The following is an 18,762-nucleotide window of genomic DNA, read 5'->3' on the forward strand; positions in this document are numbered from 1 at the left end:
ATTATCTTGTCAAATGTGAATTGTATTTCTGCAGCACAACAAAATACTTTTCCATTTGGCCAAACAATGAGGAAGATAATTAAAGCGTCAATGAAAAACAAAACCAATAAAAGCACAAGAAATTTAAAAACCTCATAGCTTTTTATCCTCTGTTTGATCAATAAAACATTGGCTTCACAATTATTAATTTGTGAAGCCTTTAACCCTTGTGTTGTTTTGCGGGTTAAAAGTGATCCATTACCGTGTTTAGCTACAGACAAAATACTCTAAACTATCTTTTTCCGACTTGACATTTTATGACCTTTCCTGAATTGACCCCATCATGAGAAAAAGTGACACTTGGTTTTTGTTGATATGTCCATGTGGGCTGTACACCACGAGGTTACAAGGATTGTTTTATGGGTCATTTTTGACCCATGAATTACAAAAGCATTTAAACACCAGAAAAAGAGTTCAAAGGCCACACACACACACACACACACACACACACACACACACACACACACACCTGCACTCCCATCAGAGAATATTAGGATCACACAAAGTTTCATTAATCCATTATCTAATCAGTGTGCAGGTGTAGACGTAAGATATTCCATATCTTTCAAGATGTCTATGGATGTCAAGGCTAACAAAATGTTTAAGAATGTCTATGGATGTAAAAGTTTGACTTTGAGTGAAGGACTCTAGAGGTGTGAAGTTATACCATAATTTTAGTCAGCTAAAAAGTTACGTTGTCATAGAAATAAACACGTACTTTCAAAATGTCTGGGATCAAAGTGGAGCATTAAGGATGAAACCGTCTTGAAAGTAAAAATTAGAAAGAACCTGTAATAAGACATGAAAGGAACCAAGTTGCCATGGTCAGATCTTTGCTAAGCACAACCTGATCCAGGTCTAAATTTCTTTTAAAATTGCATTTTATCCATTCATTTGACTCTAGATTTTGTTGTTGTCTTTATTTAGCCACCGAACGCCCGCCAGGTTTTCTTTTCAGCCAGACAGTCGCAGCGATGCGACTGCGGTTTGAGGTTTTACTTAGCAAGCGGAACAGAGAAAAAGGTACATTGTGCACTAAAGACAAACACCAGAGGCAAACAGATGTGCGAGTTGTGTTTATTAATAACCAGAGTTGCCATGAGAAAAAAAAAATACAAAAAATGAAAAATAAAAAAAGGTTGAAACTGATGGGGCTTCCCCCCCAAAAAATCTTTTATTTCTGACTGCAGAGTTTTATAAATATTCCCGGAAGGTTGGAAAGTTAGAATACAGTCTATTTTCTTATTTTTTTCCAGGACATTTTGGTCATGTTTCCACATGATCAAAGGAAGTGCTGCCCCCTTGTGGTCATCAACTGTTATGGCAAAGGCAACCAAACCCCCTCATGTTCTTTTCCTTTTTATGCTATTTAAAAACTCCATGCAGCCCATCACATGTTCAAACAAAATTTGTGGTTATTTGAACTCATAGAAAAGAAATCTTTGGAGAAATTTTGTTAATCAGCACCTAAAAAATTTAAATAGAATCCAAAGGTGTGGTGACAGTTTTAGGATTCAATAGTTCGATGGTTTTACTAAATTCCTCAAAATTGGATCGACAGCTTGTTTTTTATAGGACTCTTTTTTGAAATGATCCAAATGACAAAGACTCAAAAGGAGTTATTGATCCCCTATTTAATTACTATTTACTCTTTGTAAACATAATGTTGTTATACCGTCAATGTAGTAAAAAGCTGCCTTTAAAAAGTGTCATTTGAAAATCATGAGACAAATTATGGATTGAGAGTTTTATTATTTTTTTTAAATATATTGACCATGAGAAACATAACACAGTTAGAATAAGGAAAAGTGTTAATAACCACCATAGGATGCTGGAGATAAAGAGAAACAACAGTGACAAACCAACGAAAAAAAAAAAATAATAAAAAAAGGGAGGAAAATAAACATAGGAGGAGGAAAAATAACCATTTGGGAGGGAAATACATTCTTTTGTGCAGAAACTGTACATCCATCTACACGGAGGCAGAACTGAGAACTGAAGAGAAAGGGGGAAAGGCAAATGGCGCCCGAGCGACCGACCGATGTGGAACCTGAACAAGAAATCTGAGGTATTTCAATGACACTGGGAGGAAAGGAATCATTTCCGTAATGCCCATGCACTGCCCAGACCGTGTGGGAACGCCATCCTTTTATATATTAATAATACATGTGAAATAGATATGTTTTTTTTTTTTTTTTTTTTTTTTACAAAGGTGTTCCAAAATACACAGGTAATATTGAACTGTACAAAAAAAAAAAAAAAAACACGAAACAAGAATAAATCTGTATAAACATTAAAACCTCGTATAATCAATATATTCTTTGATATAATCAATATATTCTTTGATATTCCATTTCTGTTTGGTCTTTGGTAAAGAATGTCAAGGTGTTCCACAGTATAGCACAAATCCATCCAGTTAAAAACATTATAAATGTACATTCATGGCTCGGCCTGCCATTGGGTTGGGCTTTGTTGCAAAGCAGAGCCTTTGAGGACCCAATGACTCGAATGAACCAGACCAAAACGGCTAACAATTGGAAAATTGTTAAAAGTTCTTCATAATTTGTTTCAAGTTGAAACTCTGAACATTTTCTAACTGTAAGGAAATACTTTTCTTTATTTAAAATGTACTGGTTTAGGTCCTGTGATGCGCCAAAGTGTCTCCTGGGCTAACTGGTTCCTACCAGCTAGCTGACCGGGGTTATCTGAGAGAGTGATCAGTAGTCAGTGTCTTTACCTGCAGGGGAGGAAAAATGTTTTCTTTCTTTTTTATTTTTATGAATGTTGAAATAGAGAAATCATTTCTCATATAAATCTAAGTCTAACAGTTGCAAAAAAAAAAAAAAAAAAAAAAAAAAAAAGCTACTACTTACAGCAGAACTTAAACTTGCAGATCAGCAGAGGTCATTTCGTAGCTGCGCTGCTGGATTATCTCTGCATCATTGACACATTTAGTTTGGGACAGTTTTGTCAGCTGGACAATGAAAGCAAGGGATAACTACAAACTACATCTAATTGCTTTCTGCTTCATTTGAGAAACTAGCCATTTAACTTCAATGTTGGATGATTCAGACTTTATATTCACTTAGTGAATTCATTTACACTCCGGAAACTAACATTGCAGCTGTTTGAATGATATTTTCAGACTTCTGCTGAGTTAAAAATTGTTTTTCCAACACTATATAAGTGTGCTCACTTATATAGACTCGTTTTATAAGAATCAAATGGAGAAATTAAACCAGCACAGGTACATATCACAATAAAGTTCAATCAGAAAGCAGCAAAACACTGAGCTAATCATAATCGCCGCCATTTTTCTGCCAGTCATCAATATATATTCAAATGGTGGTGTCAAAACTGGCGAAAACGATGGACATTTCTCAACTTGTTCAACGTTCTATTGTGATTACAATTTGTCCCGTAACGACCAACGCATGCGGCCTCATCGTAACTGCAAGAACGCTTAGACAGAGTCTGTTTCTGTGGCAGCTGCAGTGTTCTACTGTGGCTGAAAAAAACCTCAAGAACTCAGCTGGAATCCTGAAATATATTCACAAAGATCATCTATTCCTGTGTAAACACGGTGCTGCATGTGCTGAAATATAGCCACTGACCTAAAAAAAAAAAACAAAGCCCAGAGTTTAGCACCTAAATAGAATGATGGATTTTAGATGTAGTTTGGTCTCTAAGTTGGTGGGTTTTAAAACAGAATGACATGTATTATTCCCACATAAGGCCACGGTGACATGTTTGTCGTCTGTGCTGTTCTAACTCCAACCACCCGATGTCATGGGAACTCACAACAGGAAATGAAATAAGTTTTTTGATGCATTTGTATGATCTCCACATTGAATGTTGTCCAAGCCCTGGCATTCATTCTAGGTGCTAATCCCGTTTCGTCCGTGTTTTCACGTCTAAGCCTGACAACTGTAAAAAAAAAAAAAAAAAAAACACCCTCTGTGTATTTTACACCCACATTAAAGGATTTATTTTAAAACACGTTAACAGTTCAGATGGTAATATTTTGATGCTTTTTGTTAGATAAGCCAGGAAGCTGAGTCGCAGATCCTAAGAACTCATCACGCTTTCTGAACGATGAATTCTGAGAAAGTTCACATGGGGGAAAAAACTAAATAAAAAAGAAACACCAAAATATTATTCTAGAAAGATAACAGAATTGGTCATTCAGAAAATATCTTGTTCCAGTCAGCTGGTTTGCACAGGGTTTGGTTCCTTTCCAACTCATTCAGGTTTATCTAGATTTTGAAGAAAATGTTTCTTATGACATTTTTTTTATTATTATTTTGAGTTTAAATGACAAAAATCCATTTGGATGAAAAACGTATTTTTTCTTAAACTTCACCACCAGCGGTCTCTAAAACAAGGTGAGAGAAGGTGCTGAATCTCTTTGGGTTCTAAAGATATTCCAAATTTTAAGTGTGTGAATACATACTCCCTGATGGATTTAAAGCTCATTTGTAAGCTTCCATTACTTTGGGGGTTGTAAACATTAAAAAAATAGATCTCTAGCAGGAAATAAATATATATATATCTTTTTTTCTTCTCTTTTTTTTTCTTCATGCCATAAACATTGAATCTGGTTGAGGACTTCAGAAACAGTTTAAAGGTTCAGATATAAAGAGGAGAAAGTTTGACATGGAGAAGGCAGAGCTTATTCATGTACACAGTCTTCAGGGCCAAATATATACATACAAACAGGTGCAGTATGAAATCACACCTGCAGGGGGCGGAGTTTGTTGGAGAGACCCAGTGTTGGAAAAGTGCTGGACCAGAGGGGTGGTGATGAAGAGGATCAGATCCGTGGTTCAGAAGTCCATGGGAGGAGTCTTTATGGACAACAGAGTCCTAACAAATATATATTTTTATATGTATAAGTGTGTGTTTTACTCGACTCAGTGCAGGCAAAAGTCACAGCTTTTACCTATGAAAGGTAAAAGCTCATCGGAACAAAAATCTTCTGCCCGGAGATTAACTTAACGTTCAGTCGAGTCGGGATAAGAACTGCATGCAGGGGGGTGAGGATCGCCGGTGTGTGTGTGTGTGTGTGTGTGTGTGTGTGTGTGTGTGTGTGTGTGTGTGTGTGTGTGTGTGTGTGTGTGTGTGTGTGTGTGTGTGTGTGTGTGAAGCCTGTGTGAATTGTCCTCATCACAGTGGCCGCTGCTGGGTCTCGTACTTGGCCAGGATGTTCTTGGCCCGTCCGAGCTCCTTCCTCAAGTCGGCCACCTCCAGCCTCAGGGCGGAGTTCTCCTTCTCCAGGAAGGCCGCCCGGATAGCGATCTGGTTCTCCTTGAGTCGACGGGCGTCGCGGGAACGCTTTGCTGCCATGTTGTTCTTCCTGCGCCGAGCCCAGTATTTGTCATCCTGCTCAAAAAGAAAAAAAAAAAGCAGAGGAAAAAAAAAAAGGTAAAAATGTGGATATCTGGTGTACCTCAAGGCTCCGTATTAAATCCACTTATATCTTCATTTATAGCAAAAATACAATTAGAGCTAATATTCTAAAAGACATATTTATGTTTCTGTTTGATTTTGCTTATTGGTCAGAATTTGATTTTGAGTTACTTTGCCAAACTTTTAGGCTTCCAAAAGTCCTGTTTCAGACAGGAAGTGATTTTTGTGTGGAATGGGAAATGAAACACAGAAAGCTGCAGCTTATTTTTCCCCAAACAATTGAAAACCTAAGAGCGAGGCAGGCGGTGGGATCACAGCTGCCTTCTTCACTCTTTTTTAAGCCGCTTAACTTGGAGGACCCGCCTCCGTAAGGGTGGAAGGGTAGGCTGGCCAATGGGAGGGCTAGATCTAATGACGGGCAGTCCAAGGACTCTGTGTGTCCCAGCATGCCGTGCTGCTGAGAGGCTATATTCAGCTCTGATGGATGAGTGAGATCTGTTCAAATCACATACTGTGACAAACACCTGGATAAAATAATGGACAGTCCGCCCTACACCTTTCTGCAGGAAAGTAAAGAAAACAAAAAAAGGATGTGAAGCAAAAAATCGGAATCAAATATGATCAAACATGGACTCCTGGTTCTTACATTTCTGATATGACCTTTCAAACTCTATTTTTGATCGCCCAACCAGAATCTCTGAGATGGAGAAATTGACAGAGGACATAAAATGGGCTGAGCGGGACTGGCTCCAACTTACCTTCAGATCATCAGGAATGAAAATCTTCCTGGCCTTCTTGATCATCGGCTGAGGCTTCAGCTCCTCGGCAGAGAATTTGCGCTTGCGCGGATCGAAGATCTCCTGACCCGGAACGCTGGACAGAGCCAAGTCCGCTGGGTCGGGTTCATAGCTGACCGGAACCTGGATGGTCTCTGGATCAATGGGGCTGGGGGTGTTTCTGGAGTTTGGGAGGCCTGACGAAGGAGAAAGAAAGACAAAGAAATTAAATCATCTCAATTTTAGCCTTTTTTCCCACTTGTTTTGCTTTATTTTCCTCTGTTTCACTTTATCTATTTCTTTACACTGAATCTTTATTTTTTTAAAGACTACTGGCTTTTTGGATTCCTTTACCATTTAGTGTTCAGTACACTTTTTGCTTAGCTCATCAGTTTGTACAAATGCAATTTTTTTCATTCCTATTTTGACTTTTCCAGTCTGGTTTCTTCCCTATTGTGAGCTCTACTGATTTCCATTGCTTAGTTTAATTTAAGTCTTTAATTGTGACTTTCTGCACATTGAGCTGTTCTTTATTTTGCCATATAACCATTCTGAGGGAGTTGCAGTTTTATGCAATCATTTCCAAGTTTCAGCTCTGCAAGATTTTCTCTAGTGTTTTGGTTTCAACCACTAGGTGGTGACAAAGGGCTGCTTGTGTCAATCGTGAACTCTTGAGAACCTCAAAATGCTTTTTTCCCCATTAGATGCAAAAGTAGAACAGAATCTTTTAGAGCTTTTCATTCTTTATATTATTGAGGACGCCTGTCGCAGCAGACTAACCTAAATATGATAGAAAGTGTGAACAAAACTAAAAGGGAAGCAAATTATTTGAAGATCAGTGCAACGCCGTGGTTAGTTTATCTCAGTTTAAAACAATCACCTATGTCTTACTTAAAAGCTAGTTCTACGTTACTTTTGTCTTATTTCAAGTATACAAAGATATTCAGACTAGAGACTAGACAAAAAGACACTTTTTGATTTTGTGTTTTTGTGGTGTAAAATGTTCACACCGTATATATGGAGTTTTTATTATTTTCTCTAATGTACTGGGTACTTCATAACATTATGCTATGTCGGTTTTCAGATTACTTTGTGTGACACAGAAATTAAAAAGTTAGTTATCATACAATTAACAAATTGTGTTATGAAACCTAAAGTTACTGGATCTTAAAGTTTACTGTATTTTCTGCATTTTAGATGCTATTTTACCAGATTTGCATCTTATTTTCTGGAGTTTACAGCTTGCCATACAGACACCTTACAGGCTGCTTTCTGTTTCCGCCTCCAGCTTATCACAGTGTGTCTGCGCCCAGTGGAAGATGTGCGCTCTCTGTATGTCTGTCATCGTTTTTAAAAAGTTGACTCTCTGTTAAGACACTTTGCTGGGTCTGCTCCTCTCCGCGTTGTCCGATCTGCTGCTTTTGCGTCTGCAGGATGCCCGGGTCTTATCAAAATAAGGGAGCTACAAGCAGCTGGCGGCGCGGCCCCGCTGAATCAATCAGGTGTAAGTGAGTGATGGGGAGCAGGCGGCTTGAGGCCACATGCGGAGGAGCAGGTGGATGCTTGACAGTCGCTGCTGTTAAAACGTGATCCGGACAGACGACCCCGACACGTGCGACTTTCGGTGCAAAAACGTGAGTCGCGTGGCTGGCACTACCTGGTGTTTCCCGAAGAGAGCCGAGAGCGAAGCTGCGCCCTTCTCGGAGGTAAAACGTGTCCACAGGCTCAAATGAATGTTTTTAAATAAGTTGATCAAAAACCTATCAGGTTTATGTGACTCTGCTCCTTAAATTTACTTTACACAGGATATTACTTGTCTAGATACTCATATTTCTGATTCTGTATTTCTTAAGCAATTTTTATCCAGCTGTCTTTATTCTAGGTCAGGTCAGGAGGATAACATGAGGAGAAAACCACATGCTTTTCTTGAATGAAAAACAAATAACCAACAAATCTAAAAACAAAAATCTATTTATCCAGCTATGAGTATTCAAGCTGTAATCTCTGCCCATTTGGAAAAGTTCTGCATGTCTGTGATTGTGTGAATCTTTCGTCTACAGTCAAAAGACTCACACAATCATGTTGTCTTCCTTTGCTGTTGTTTTTTTTTTTTTGCGCCAAGATTCCTTTTTGGTATTGTGACCCTAAAACTTCAAGCGTGGGTCCCTCACACCTTTGCACATTTTCCCCAAAAGGCCTTGGAATTTTTAGGTTTTTTTTTTAACCAAGCCTGGATGTTTTCAACCCCAATCTGTAGTCCACACACGTAAAAAAACAGCATGGCAAGCAAAATTCCTGCAGCTCGTTCACTGTCGTAAATCTCTACCAAATCACATCTAGTTCTTTCAATTAAGTTGGAGAAAAGTCCAGTTTTTGTAAGGTCACTTGTCCCATATTTTCTAATTATTGATGGCCATCTGTACTTTGCCATGGTATATAAATTACGCTGTGGGACTCCTTGTTCCCTTCTTCTGACTTTGCACACTGAGATCCCTCTGACCCTTTGTAACCACTCTGTAAATTTTGGCTCTATACAAACGATGCAACGTCAAGAAAATCCAGTTGAGGCAGTGAATCTTAAAGTGCACTATAGTTGGTGGCTTTGGTTAAAAAAAAAAAAAGAAAAACTCAAGAAGACTATGCCAAAAGGTGCTTCAGTAGGATTATTGGTTTATTAGTGTATTAATTCCTCCAGCTTTTTACTTTTTTGTTTGCTTCTTCGTGCAGAATGTTTCATTGTCCAAAGAAAAGTGATAAAGAGCTTTGCAGATGTAGATTTTGTCGCAATTCCTCTGTGTTGCTTTTGTATCCACAAAAGAAGCATGAGAAAAGTGATTTTGCACCTCAACCTGAGAGGAATAAATGTTGTAAATGGTGGAACCAAAGCCGTCTCCTCACACCACCCCGTCTGCTCTTGTCTCTGATCTCCACCCGGCTCTCCTCTGCTGTTGTTTTTGGAATTTAATCTGAAACCCGAGGCCAAAACCTGCGAGGGCAGCAGAAACCATTTGGGAAGCAGCTCAAACACGAGACGGCCGTAAAGGAGGAGGAAACCTTCTCAGCTTCTCCACCTCTCCTGCGGGATGTTTGTGGATCTGACCTGCTCCTGCTTCCTTATCGCTTGTCCCATCCTGTGGCCGTGTGGGAATACAAATATGCCAGATTATGCAGTAGATTACGCTGCTATATTTGGCTGACAGAGCAGCACATTATCTGTGGCCTGAGCTTGACACAAACAGTTTGGATCTGCCGTTCTGAGGCTCGTGACGGAAAAATGATTGAAGTTGGTCAGTGGAAAAACACTGGCAGCACCCACTGGATCGAACCTTGACAAATATGTAGTCAACTTCAGTTTAATGAGCCGTGTTAGTTCTTGTAGGATACTCCATTTTCGTCAAACAACTGCAAAATATTCAAAATATTCTTTTTCTCAATAAAAAATATTTTTCTAACCCAAACCTCAATAAAATGCCTTGCTTACTGCACTTTATTTGGTGTTATAGTTATTTTATCTCAATGTGGAACAAAAACAGGGAAAACTCACCAATCACACACAGAATTATTAGAATTTTTATTGTTCTGATAAATGCATAAAAGTTAATAATTCATTTGTTGACAGCTAAATTATGTATCCATAAATTATTTTTTATTCATTGTTTGATTAGTATAATGTGCAATTATTTTATTATTCATTCATGTTTTTACAGCAGTTCTTTTTTACATAATTTATCAAATAGCATGCCATGTGAGAGTTGTTTCTTTTTTGCTTGTTTGTAATTACTGCTTAAATGGGCAGCTCTGTACAATTTGTAACATTGTTTTTTGTGCATGCATTCATTGTTTATTTTATAACAAGCCTAAACTAGAAGAAGGGCTGAACCAAATTCACTGGTGTCATGACGCGTCACCAGAAAAACAAATTTACCAAAAAAAAAAAAAAAAAACACTCACTCAGTCAAATTATTTACTTATATAGGGAGAGATCTACAAATTAAGCTAGTGAAAATATCACAACTGAGAGTTGTAAGTCTTTTACTTCTAAAATCACTCTTACTAGAGTTTGAAAAGTTTATTTTTCAGAGTCAATGAAAGTTTCTGTCTTCTCAAAAAAAGAAAAAAAAAAAAAAAAGAGAGAGAGGAAGAGGAACTTTTCCAAATATTTGTCCAGGAATATTCACCAAATCAGATCCAGGATCAGAGGAAAAAATATGCCACGATGTGTATCCTCCACCCTGTTGCAGCGTGCATGTGCATGTGTGCGCGTGTGACTTATTAGTGGATGGGAATGTAAACATTCAGTGGGAAATGTGTGGATGTGAGAGCTGCCGCCCCCTGGCCTACTTCTGCAGAGAACACTATGTTCTTAAAACAGTGATCTCATGCAGGGAGGGCAGTCATACACACACACCAACTCACGCACGCACTAACACACACGTTCAGCAGGTCACATGTCTCTTCATGCTGTTTGGTTTGTTTTCTGAGGATCACTCAGAGCAGAAGGGCTTTGAAAAGAGGATGTTCCCTTTAGGAAAACATGCAATTGTAGTAGGTTAAGAAACAGTAAAAAACTAAAAATTTAATACACTCCCTATTTTTTTCATTAGAATTACTTTTGGCTTCTACCTACGTTCTTTTTTTTTGTCCTTCTTCTTTTTTTTCCTTCATATATATATACATATATATGCATGTATATATAGACATATGTTGTGTGCATGTGCCTTCTTGCCAGTGGGGGTGCTCTCGAGTCGCTGTGGGTCCAACAGGGAGAACGGCTTTTCTGGTTCTGGGCATCCTCTGTGATCCACAGGTGGGATAAAGGGCAACTTTTACAAACCCATAGAGAGAGCTTCTTTTAAATGTTTTGTAAATATGTAAAGATTAGTTTTGTGGTGTTTCGTGTAACTTGTGTGTGCAATTTGGATAGTTTTGTACTGAAATTTGGTTTTTCCACTGACCAACTCCATTCGTAAATTTCGGATGTTTTTGATTGAATTTGAATTGTATTGTAATTGTATTTTATTCATCTATTTATTTGTTTTTCTTTAATTGAAAATGTGTGTCAGAATAAACAAGCTCTTGCAAGAGTAACATCGCAGCAATTTGTTTCCTCTGTGATCCACAGATCTTGGTTGGCCAGAATTTCTCTGCCTGTGCGCCACTTCATGCTGGCTCAGATTCCCCTATATCTGGTGCCGGAAACACAATCTATGCAGCAACATCTGCTTAGCTTCTGCTTCTAACAACGACGGGTTCTTATCTGTAAGATCCGATCTTTAAGAAACCCACCTGAGCTCAAGTCACGTTACACCGTCCCCATCACATGACCCCAGTAATGCAGCAGGTGGCCCCTTTCATAATCTGAACTTTGTGCTCCAGGTTGATCAGAGCAGACAGTGTTTTCTCAGTCTGATTAACATACAGGTGATTCGCATGAAGGAGTCATGTGCCAACAGAAGCACAAAAGCTATTAAAAGATTATGGAAAGTTGGGTTTATGTGGGCTACAAATCACCTTGAGTCGGTCGTAACAAATTGGGTGCTCGTCCTGGCTCATCAACAAAACCTCAGTAAACAAAAATTCAGTAAAAAAAGTTTGTATTTAATAATAAAAATGTCCTTAACATTTTAATTGTTCACATAATTAAACAGCTAACTGTGGTCTGGTAGGGGTGAGCAGTTATCATATTGTTTGTCATTTATTATGATAAAAATGTTGATTTTTTTTCTTGTCACAATAAATTCCAGTAAAAATGGCCCATCTTGTAAGGATTGTTAGTTTTAGTATTTTCTTCACTGTTCATTTAACGAGATTATCATTACATGTAAATACATTTGAAACGTATGATGAAAAGTAGTTAATGTGTGTGATTTATTGATGCAAATCACACTCCTTTATGTGACTTGTGTCCTAGAGACGTGTATAACAAATGACTGTGTTTCTCAAGAGCAGCATTTGCAGTGGAGGAGCTGGAATTACTGTGTAATCAAAGATGAACATCAAGTTCTCAGTATATAACTATGAATATATCCTAAGGTAAATAATTCTCATTTTGTACCTCATGGCAGCATATTACATATTTAGAAATGGTGCGTTATTTTAAAAGATGAGGCAATAAAAATTCCTGAATCACTTCTTTGCTGATGATACTGTTCTTGCACCAAAATCTAAGCTCTCTGCATGGATTCCGATAGAGTGTCTTGAATAGTTGAAGCTCAGAGGAAAGTGACTCTGAAAAAAACTGAAACAAGGTTTTGCTTGGCAAAACACAATCAGAGAAAACAGCAAAAACAATATGAGCTACGAAACTAGAGACACTGCTGCGAATATTTAAAATTGCCACACAGACAAGACCAAAAGCCGGAGTGACTTACCAGCTCTTGCTGGGCTGCTGTGCAGGCAGTTAGGAGAGACGACGGAGGTGGAGGCGTGGCTGCTGAGGTCCATCACCGACCGCGCCGGAGCGGACGGCACCGGGGTCATGATGGCCGGCGGGCGCGGTGGGACATGGTGGGCCTGGTGCTGCTCCCGCTGATGGTGAGAGGGACTGGACGGGATGCCGTTCTCTGACAGAAACTCTTCCAGATCCATGTACTCCAGCTGGAAGGTGTCTCCATCATAGGAGAGGGTTTTGTCCCATAGAGTTGGTCCTAGGAAAGCTGACTGGGGAGCACTGCGCTCCTCCTCCAGGTTCTTCTCCTTCTCCTGGTCTTTATTAAAAGCTGCAGGACAGGATGAGAGAATGTTTGTCACTCCAGCCTTAGGGAAATGGGTATCTGTTGGTTCCCTAAAATCTTCTAGTTGAATATTTGGGGTGTAGAATCAGTCCCGTCATAGAATATCACTCACTGAATGTTTGCATCAGCACCATAAAGACTTTATTGTGTCATTTCTATTCTATTTAGAATTTTTAGACTTGAGTCATGGCCAGAAAAGGAACTTCTTTATGCTCATACAGCCACAAAAACCTCCATGCTTTCCTTCAGTTTTCAAAGTGAAGGGTTCTGTCCTTCACTACCAGCTCTTTCATTAAAATCAGCAGATGAATCTGAAAATATAATCAACTACACACTAGATAACAACTTTGTAAGACTACAAATTAAATTGACAGTTTTTATTCATCCAATAAATTTACAGACAGACAGAGAAACTGTTGCTGCTAAATGAATCTTTCTTCATTTCACAAAATGTCTTCAATCAGTTTCATTCCGAAGCTTGTTGGTGAATTGTTTCCCACAACGATGTTCAACTTAAACTCAAGTTTGTTTCTACCTTTGCTGCTAGATTATATCATCGAGTCACGAATTTCCATATGAGGTCAAACATGACCATAGTGCGGCTCATGCGCAATATGTCATCAAGTGAGTCAAGCAATGCCCCTGGTAGGAGACGTTTGCCCTCCATTTGAATGATCATCTGCAGCCCAATTTGGACCCACTGAGAAGAGCGATGGATGCTCATCTTCACTGTGGAGCTGATGTTAAAATCACAGGGTTGCTCTGCTGCTAATATGAAATGTGATCTGATGCGTTTTCTTGTTTTTACTTTGCACATTTGCAATAATAAAAGTTGTTCGTGGTTTAAGGTACCTTTTAAAGACCCCTGATTTATTTCTCAAAATATAATTTGGTAATTGGTTTCACGCATTTGAAGACAAGACCTCCTCTAACTCAGGACTGCAGGTGGAGACCCCTGGTTTAAGGTTACCCCTAATCCCACCAGAAAAAACAAACAAAAAAACAGAGAACTCCCCCTTCACTGATCATCATCACTCATTTGAGCAGCCTACTCAGTGCTGCCCCCATCAGGCTTCTGGTATATGGTGAAAATTTTGGAAGAAGACAGGAGCTGTATGATTTTTATATTGAAATTCCTCCCTTACTCAGATTTTCTCTGAGTGTTATTTCCATCCATCTTAAAAATGGCTGGCTGTATAAATCCGGACATGCACTGTGAGAGCGTTTCAGAGGCCACTCAAGATAAATAAATAGAGACAGCTCTGGACTGTGACTCTGTAAAAGTTCATCTGCAGTCAGTAAAAAAAAAACAATAACAAAAGAAACATATATATATATATATATATATATATATTATATATATATATATATATATATATATATATATATATATATATATATATATCTTCAATCCAGTGAAATCTGAAAAATATCCAAACAAATAATGAAATAAAGTGGAGAATTGATATATTCATGTCTTGCCTCATTAAGGCACCAAACGGTCTGACCATGACTCCTGTCTAAGAGGACTCTCAGTATGCTTTATGCCACATTTTGTTCGGATGGTTTAAAATAAACGCTGAGGATCTGCAGAACAAATGAAATGACTAAAACAAACAGATTTAAACGGGAAGGACAATACAAGTCATGGCCACTCAGAATAATAATAATAATAATAATAATAATAATAATAATAATAATAATAATACTTTCTTTTGGCGGTTTAATGGTTTCGCAGATTATCTATTATAAATGACCGATAAATAAAAAGTAACTTCGTCAGGCGATTTTCAAAACAATTTTTTTTTCCCAAAGTGATTTACACCTGCACTATTGACAGACTGTTCCTGACCGCCAGCTGCTGACAGACGCGGTAAATGTCTGATTGTTTTTGTTTGTTTGTTTATCATTCTGAGGAACTGTCTCTGCTCATATCTATAGGAACTAAACTGTGCACAGACTCTCCGGGTTGAAAACTTTGCGCGCTCGACGCACAAACTGCGCCGCGCGGCGCGAGACGCGCGCCTCAGAAAGTTCAGGAACAAAAAAGAACACAAATAGATTTACAGTAAACAACAAAGGCACGCGCTGCATTCCTCTGAGTCTGGAAGATTGTCAGAAGGAAGCGGGAAGCCGAGAGCGTCGGGACAAACGAGGAGTTTTCCTCCGGGCTTCACCTTCGTGATGCAGCGGGAGCTTCATCGGGTTCTCCAGCAGGGACTTCAGGACTCCGTGCGGGTTCGGCGGCCGGAAAGCGGGATTCAGCGGGAGAGCGTGTCGGGACATCTTCTCCATCACGCCTCCGTGCGTCGGGAACCGGACCGAACGAACGAGCTCCGGGATAAAGAGGAGAGGCGGCAGTGGGCAGCGGAGAGCGGAGTGTCGGCGCGTCGAGAGGCGGATTTACATGGAGAACGGCCGGAGGGCAGCAGGAACCGCGGGAAAGCTTCCTCGGAGCGAAAGTCAGCGTCAACGAACACGCTCGAGCTGAGGAGCGCGTGTGGCTGCTGCGGGGAGAAAGCGCACCGAACTAGTCCCGCCCGCTGCGTGACGACTGAGTCTGACGTCAAACCGAGAGCCAGGCACCCGCCTCTCTCCCTCCGCCTTCTTCTCACCTACGTGAAGCTGACACCCCACCTACGTCAGAAAGTCCAGCAAACAATCTGATTGGTTAGTGCTCCGTTAGTGCAGGTTTGTGCCGTTAAAATGTTCGTTTGTGCAGTTTTGGTTTCCGAGATATTAAAAATTATTTTTTAGGTCATCCAGAGTTCACCATCCCCCCATTTTGCTCCAAAACAAACCAAAGTGGGCTGGTTCGTTAGTGCTCGGTTAGTGCAGGTTTGTGCCGTTAAAATTGTCGTTTGTGCAGCTTTCATTGTTGAGATATTAAAATTTATAATTTTGGGCCGATTACGTAACCATCCCCCCATATAGCTCCAAAACAAACCAAAGTGGGCTACTTTTTTAGTGCTCGGTTAGTGCAGGTTTGTGCCGTTAAAATTTTTGTTTGTGCAGCTTTCGTTGTTGAGATATTAAAATTTATAATTTTGGCCGATTACGTAACCATCCCCCCATTACGCACCAAAACAAACCAAAGTGGGCTACTTTTTTAGTGCTCGGTTAGTGCAGGTTTGTGCCGTTAAAATTTTCGTTTGTGCAGCTTTGGTTTCCGAGATATTAAAAATTATTTTTTTAGGTCATCAGAGTTCACCATCCCCCATATAGCTCCAAAACAAACCAAAGTGGGCTGGTTCGTTAGTGCTCGGTTAGTGCAGGTTTGTGCCGTTAAAATTGTCGTTTGTGCAGCTTTCATTGTTGAGATATTAAAATTTATAATTTTGGCCGATTACGTAACCATCCCCCCATATAGCTCCAAAACAAACCAAAGTGGGCTACTTTTTTAGTGCTCGGTTAGTGCAGGTTTGTGCCGTTAAAATTTTTGTTTGTGCAGCTTTCGTTGTTGAGATATTAAAATTTATAATTTTGGCCGATTACGTAACCATCCCCCCATTACGCACCAAAACAAACCAAAGTGGGCTACTTTTTTAGTGCTCGGTTAGTGCAGGTTTGTGCCGTTAAAATTGTCGTTTGTGCAGCTTTCATTGTTGAGATATTAAAAGTTATTTTTTTAGGTCATCAGAGTTCACCATCCCCCCATACAGCTCCAAAACAAACCAAAGTGGGCTGGTTCGTTAGTGCTCGGTTAGTGCAGGTTTGTGCCGTTAAAATTGTCGTTTGTGCAGCTTTCGTTGTTGAGATATTAAAAGTTATAATATTGGCCGATGACGTCACCACCACCCCCATACAGCCCCAAAACAAACCAAAGTGGGCTACTTTTTTAGTGCTCGGTTAGTGCAGGTTTGTGCCGTTAAAATTGTCGTTTGTGCAGCTTTCATTGTTGAGATATTAAAAATTATTTTTTTAGGTCATCAGAGTTCACCATCCCCCCATACAGCTCCAAAACAAACCAAAGTGGGCTGGTTCGTTAGTGCTCGGTTAGTGCAGGTTTGTGCCGTTAAAATTGTCGTTTGTGCAGCTTTCGTTGTTGAGATATTAAAAGTTATAATATTGGCCGATGACGTCACCACCACCCCCATACAGCCCCAAAACAAACCAAAGTGGGCTACTTTTTTAGTGCTCGGTTAGTGCAGGTTTGTGCCGTTAAAATTTTCGTTTGTGCAGCTTTCATTGTTGAGATATTAAAATTTATAATTTTGGCCGATTACGTAACCATCCCCCCATTACGCACCAAAACAAACCAAAGTGGGCTACTTTTTTAGTGCTTGGTTAGTGCAGGTTTGTGCCGTTAAAATTTTCGCTTGTGCAGCTTTCGTTGTTGAGATATTAAAAGTTATCATATTTTCAGATTATGTCACCTTCCACCCCCTTTCTTGCTCCAAAAAAAAAAAAAAAAAAAAAAGAAATAGGCTAGTTTGTTATGCAAATGAGAATTTGAGATGACCCCATTATTGTTATTCTTACTATTTTCTAAATATACCAACAAAATCTTACTTTACTTCATTTGGTGCTTCCAGATTGTAAGATTCACTGAGCACATTCACCTAATTAGGGGACAATTAATTTCACCTGCTGCATGCTGTACTCCCTGTTTCATTTCTTCGCCAGTTGTCTTTCAGCAAATTCCTGTCTGTGGGTAAGTTTTGTTTTCGTGTCATTTTTATGCAATTGAGGTTATTAATTATTATAGAAAAGGTACTGTTTGCAAGAACTCATGGCATAATTAATACAGTTAGAAGAAAAATATCTCTGGTAATTTATTATTTTTTTTGTGATGCATGAACTTGCATACATGTGTGTTATGTTAGCTATTCACCCACCCAAATATCTTCATTGTGAGGCAATTGAGAAGTAATGAACCATGAAAGTGGCTGGTTTTAAAATGCAATATAAGTTGACAGTCAAATAAGAAACGGTGTTGATTTGAACAATGAACTTTAACAATTGAAACAACAACAAACATTGACAATTGGAAATTAATTTCTCCTCTTTGAATACAAAACTCTGTTTTGAGATTTATGCAGAAAGAAATATGAAAACATTTACCCAACTGAAACTCAAAATATCAAATCCTTTTCCACATAAGAACTTGCAAAAAGGAAAAAAAAGTCTGATCAGGGGTATGTAAACATGGTATGTTGCTCTCTTCAAACTTTCTCCCCAACTTTTTTCTATCACAGATCTGCTGTGTATAGCACTGCATGTGGAAGTATTTTGTTTGTTTCAGACACTGTCTTCATGATATTGGCAAGGTCATCATAAAGCTCCCACACAGATGGAGCTCTCCGGCAGTATGCAGTGTAATGTCCAAGGCCATCTTTGGTCAAGCTTCCCCTGAAAGCAACGATTCCTCTCAAAGTTAGTGTTTTTTCTTGGAGAACCATAGTGGAGGGAAATTCACTTAACGCAAATTCTGTTGGGTTTGAAAGGTCAGTGTCAACCCATAGTATTCCTCCAAAGCTGTAGGTGTGAGTAACAGTTCCTGCACAGAGAACGTTTCCTGAGTTCCTGGCTACTGTTTTGAATTCAGATGGGCATTCTGATTCATTCTCCAGTGGTCGGAGACAGGGAGACTGTGGAAGGAGGAGTCCTTTTTCTACTGAAGTGCCAAGCTGAGTCATGCCAGAATTCTTCAGGACAGAAATGTCAGGTAAAAGAAATGGTACTTCCCTCGTCATTCCTTTGTTTAGGTGGCAGTATTGTGAAGAGCAGTGTTTTGAGAGGTAAACGCTTGATACATTTCTCATTGTCTTCCCAATAATAGTGGAAATATTGCACTGTGCATC

The 18,762-nt window shown here is 39.3% G+C and overlaps 1 protein-coding gene across 4 annotated transcripts; it reads right to left on the reverse strand.

Moving 5' to 3' along the window:
- Positions 1-1,771: 1,771 nt before the first annotated feature.
- Positions 1,772-15,494, reverse strand: LOC129368137 (hepatic leukemia factor-like). 4 transcript variants are annotated; one of them, XM_055042985.1, is made up of 5 exons: positions 15,136-15,494; positions 12,596-12,943; positions 6,207-6,421; positions 5,234-5,421; positions 1,772-4,905 (listed from the first exon to the last, which is right to left on the reverse strand). In XM_055042985.1, the coding sequence occupies exons 1-5, from the start codon at positions 15,251-15,253 to the stop codon at positions 4,866-4,868; spliced, it is 909 nt and encodes a 302-aa protein (XP_054898960.1). In that variant the 5' UTR covers positions 15,254-15,494; the 3' UTR covers positions 1,772-4,865. The 4 variants fall into 4 exon arrangements, with proteins under 4 accessions (XP_054898960.1, XP_054898959.1, XP_054898962.1 ...); XM_055042984.1 differs by having other exon boundaries at positions 5,234-5,424; XM_055042987.1 differs by having other exon boundaries at positions 1,772-5,421.
- Between the last annotated feature and the right edge of the window lie 3,268 nt (positions 15,495-18,762).

The sequence above is a fragment of the Poeciliopsis prolifica genome, unplaced genomic scaffold (genome assembly GCF_027474105.1).
Source record: "Poeciliopsis prolifica strain line A6 unplaced genomic scaffold, Auburn_PproV2 SCAFFOLD018, whole genome shotgun sequence".
In the NCBI taxonomy this organism is placed as follows: Eukaryota; Metazoa; Chordata; class Actinopteri; order Cyprinodontiformes; family Poeciliidae; genus Poeciliopsis; species Poeciliopsis prolifica.

What these genes read in the sequence shown, in the direction of transcription:
- LOC129368137 (XM_055042984.1), bottom strand. Translation starts at nt 15,253, where the DNA reads ATGGAGAAGATGTCCCGACACGCTCTCCCGCTGAATCCCGCTTTCCGG. An exon ending in CAGCAGCCCAGCAAGAGCTG is followed by an intron (nt 6,422 to 12,595) that starts GTAAGTCACTCC and finishes CTCCTTCGTCAG; the next exon opens with GCCTCCCAAACTCCAGAAAC. An exon ending in GCCAAGAACATCCTGGCCAA is followed by an intron (nt 4,906 to 5,233) that starts GTACGAGACCCA and finishes TATATTTGTTAG; the next exon opens with GACTCTGTTGTCCATAAAGA.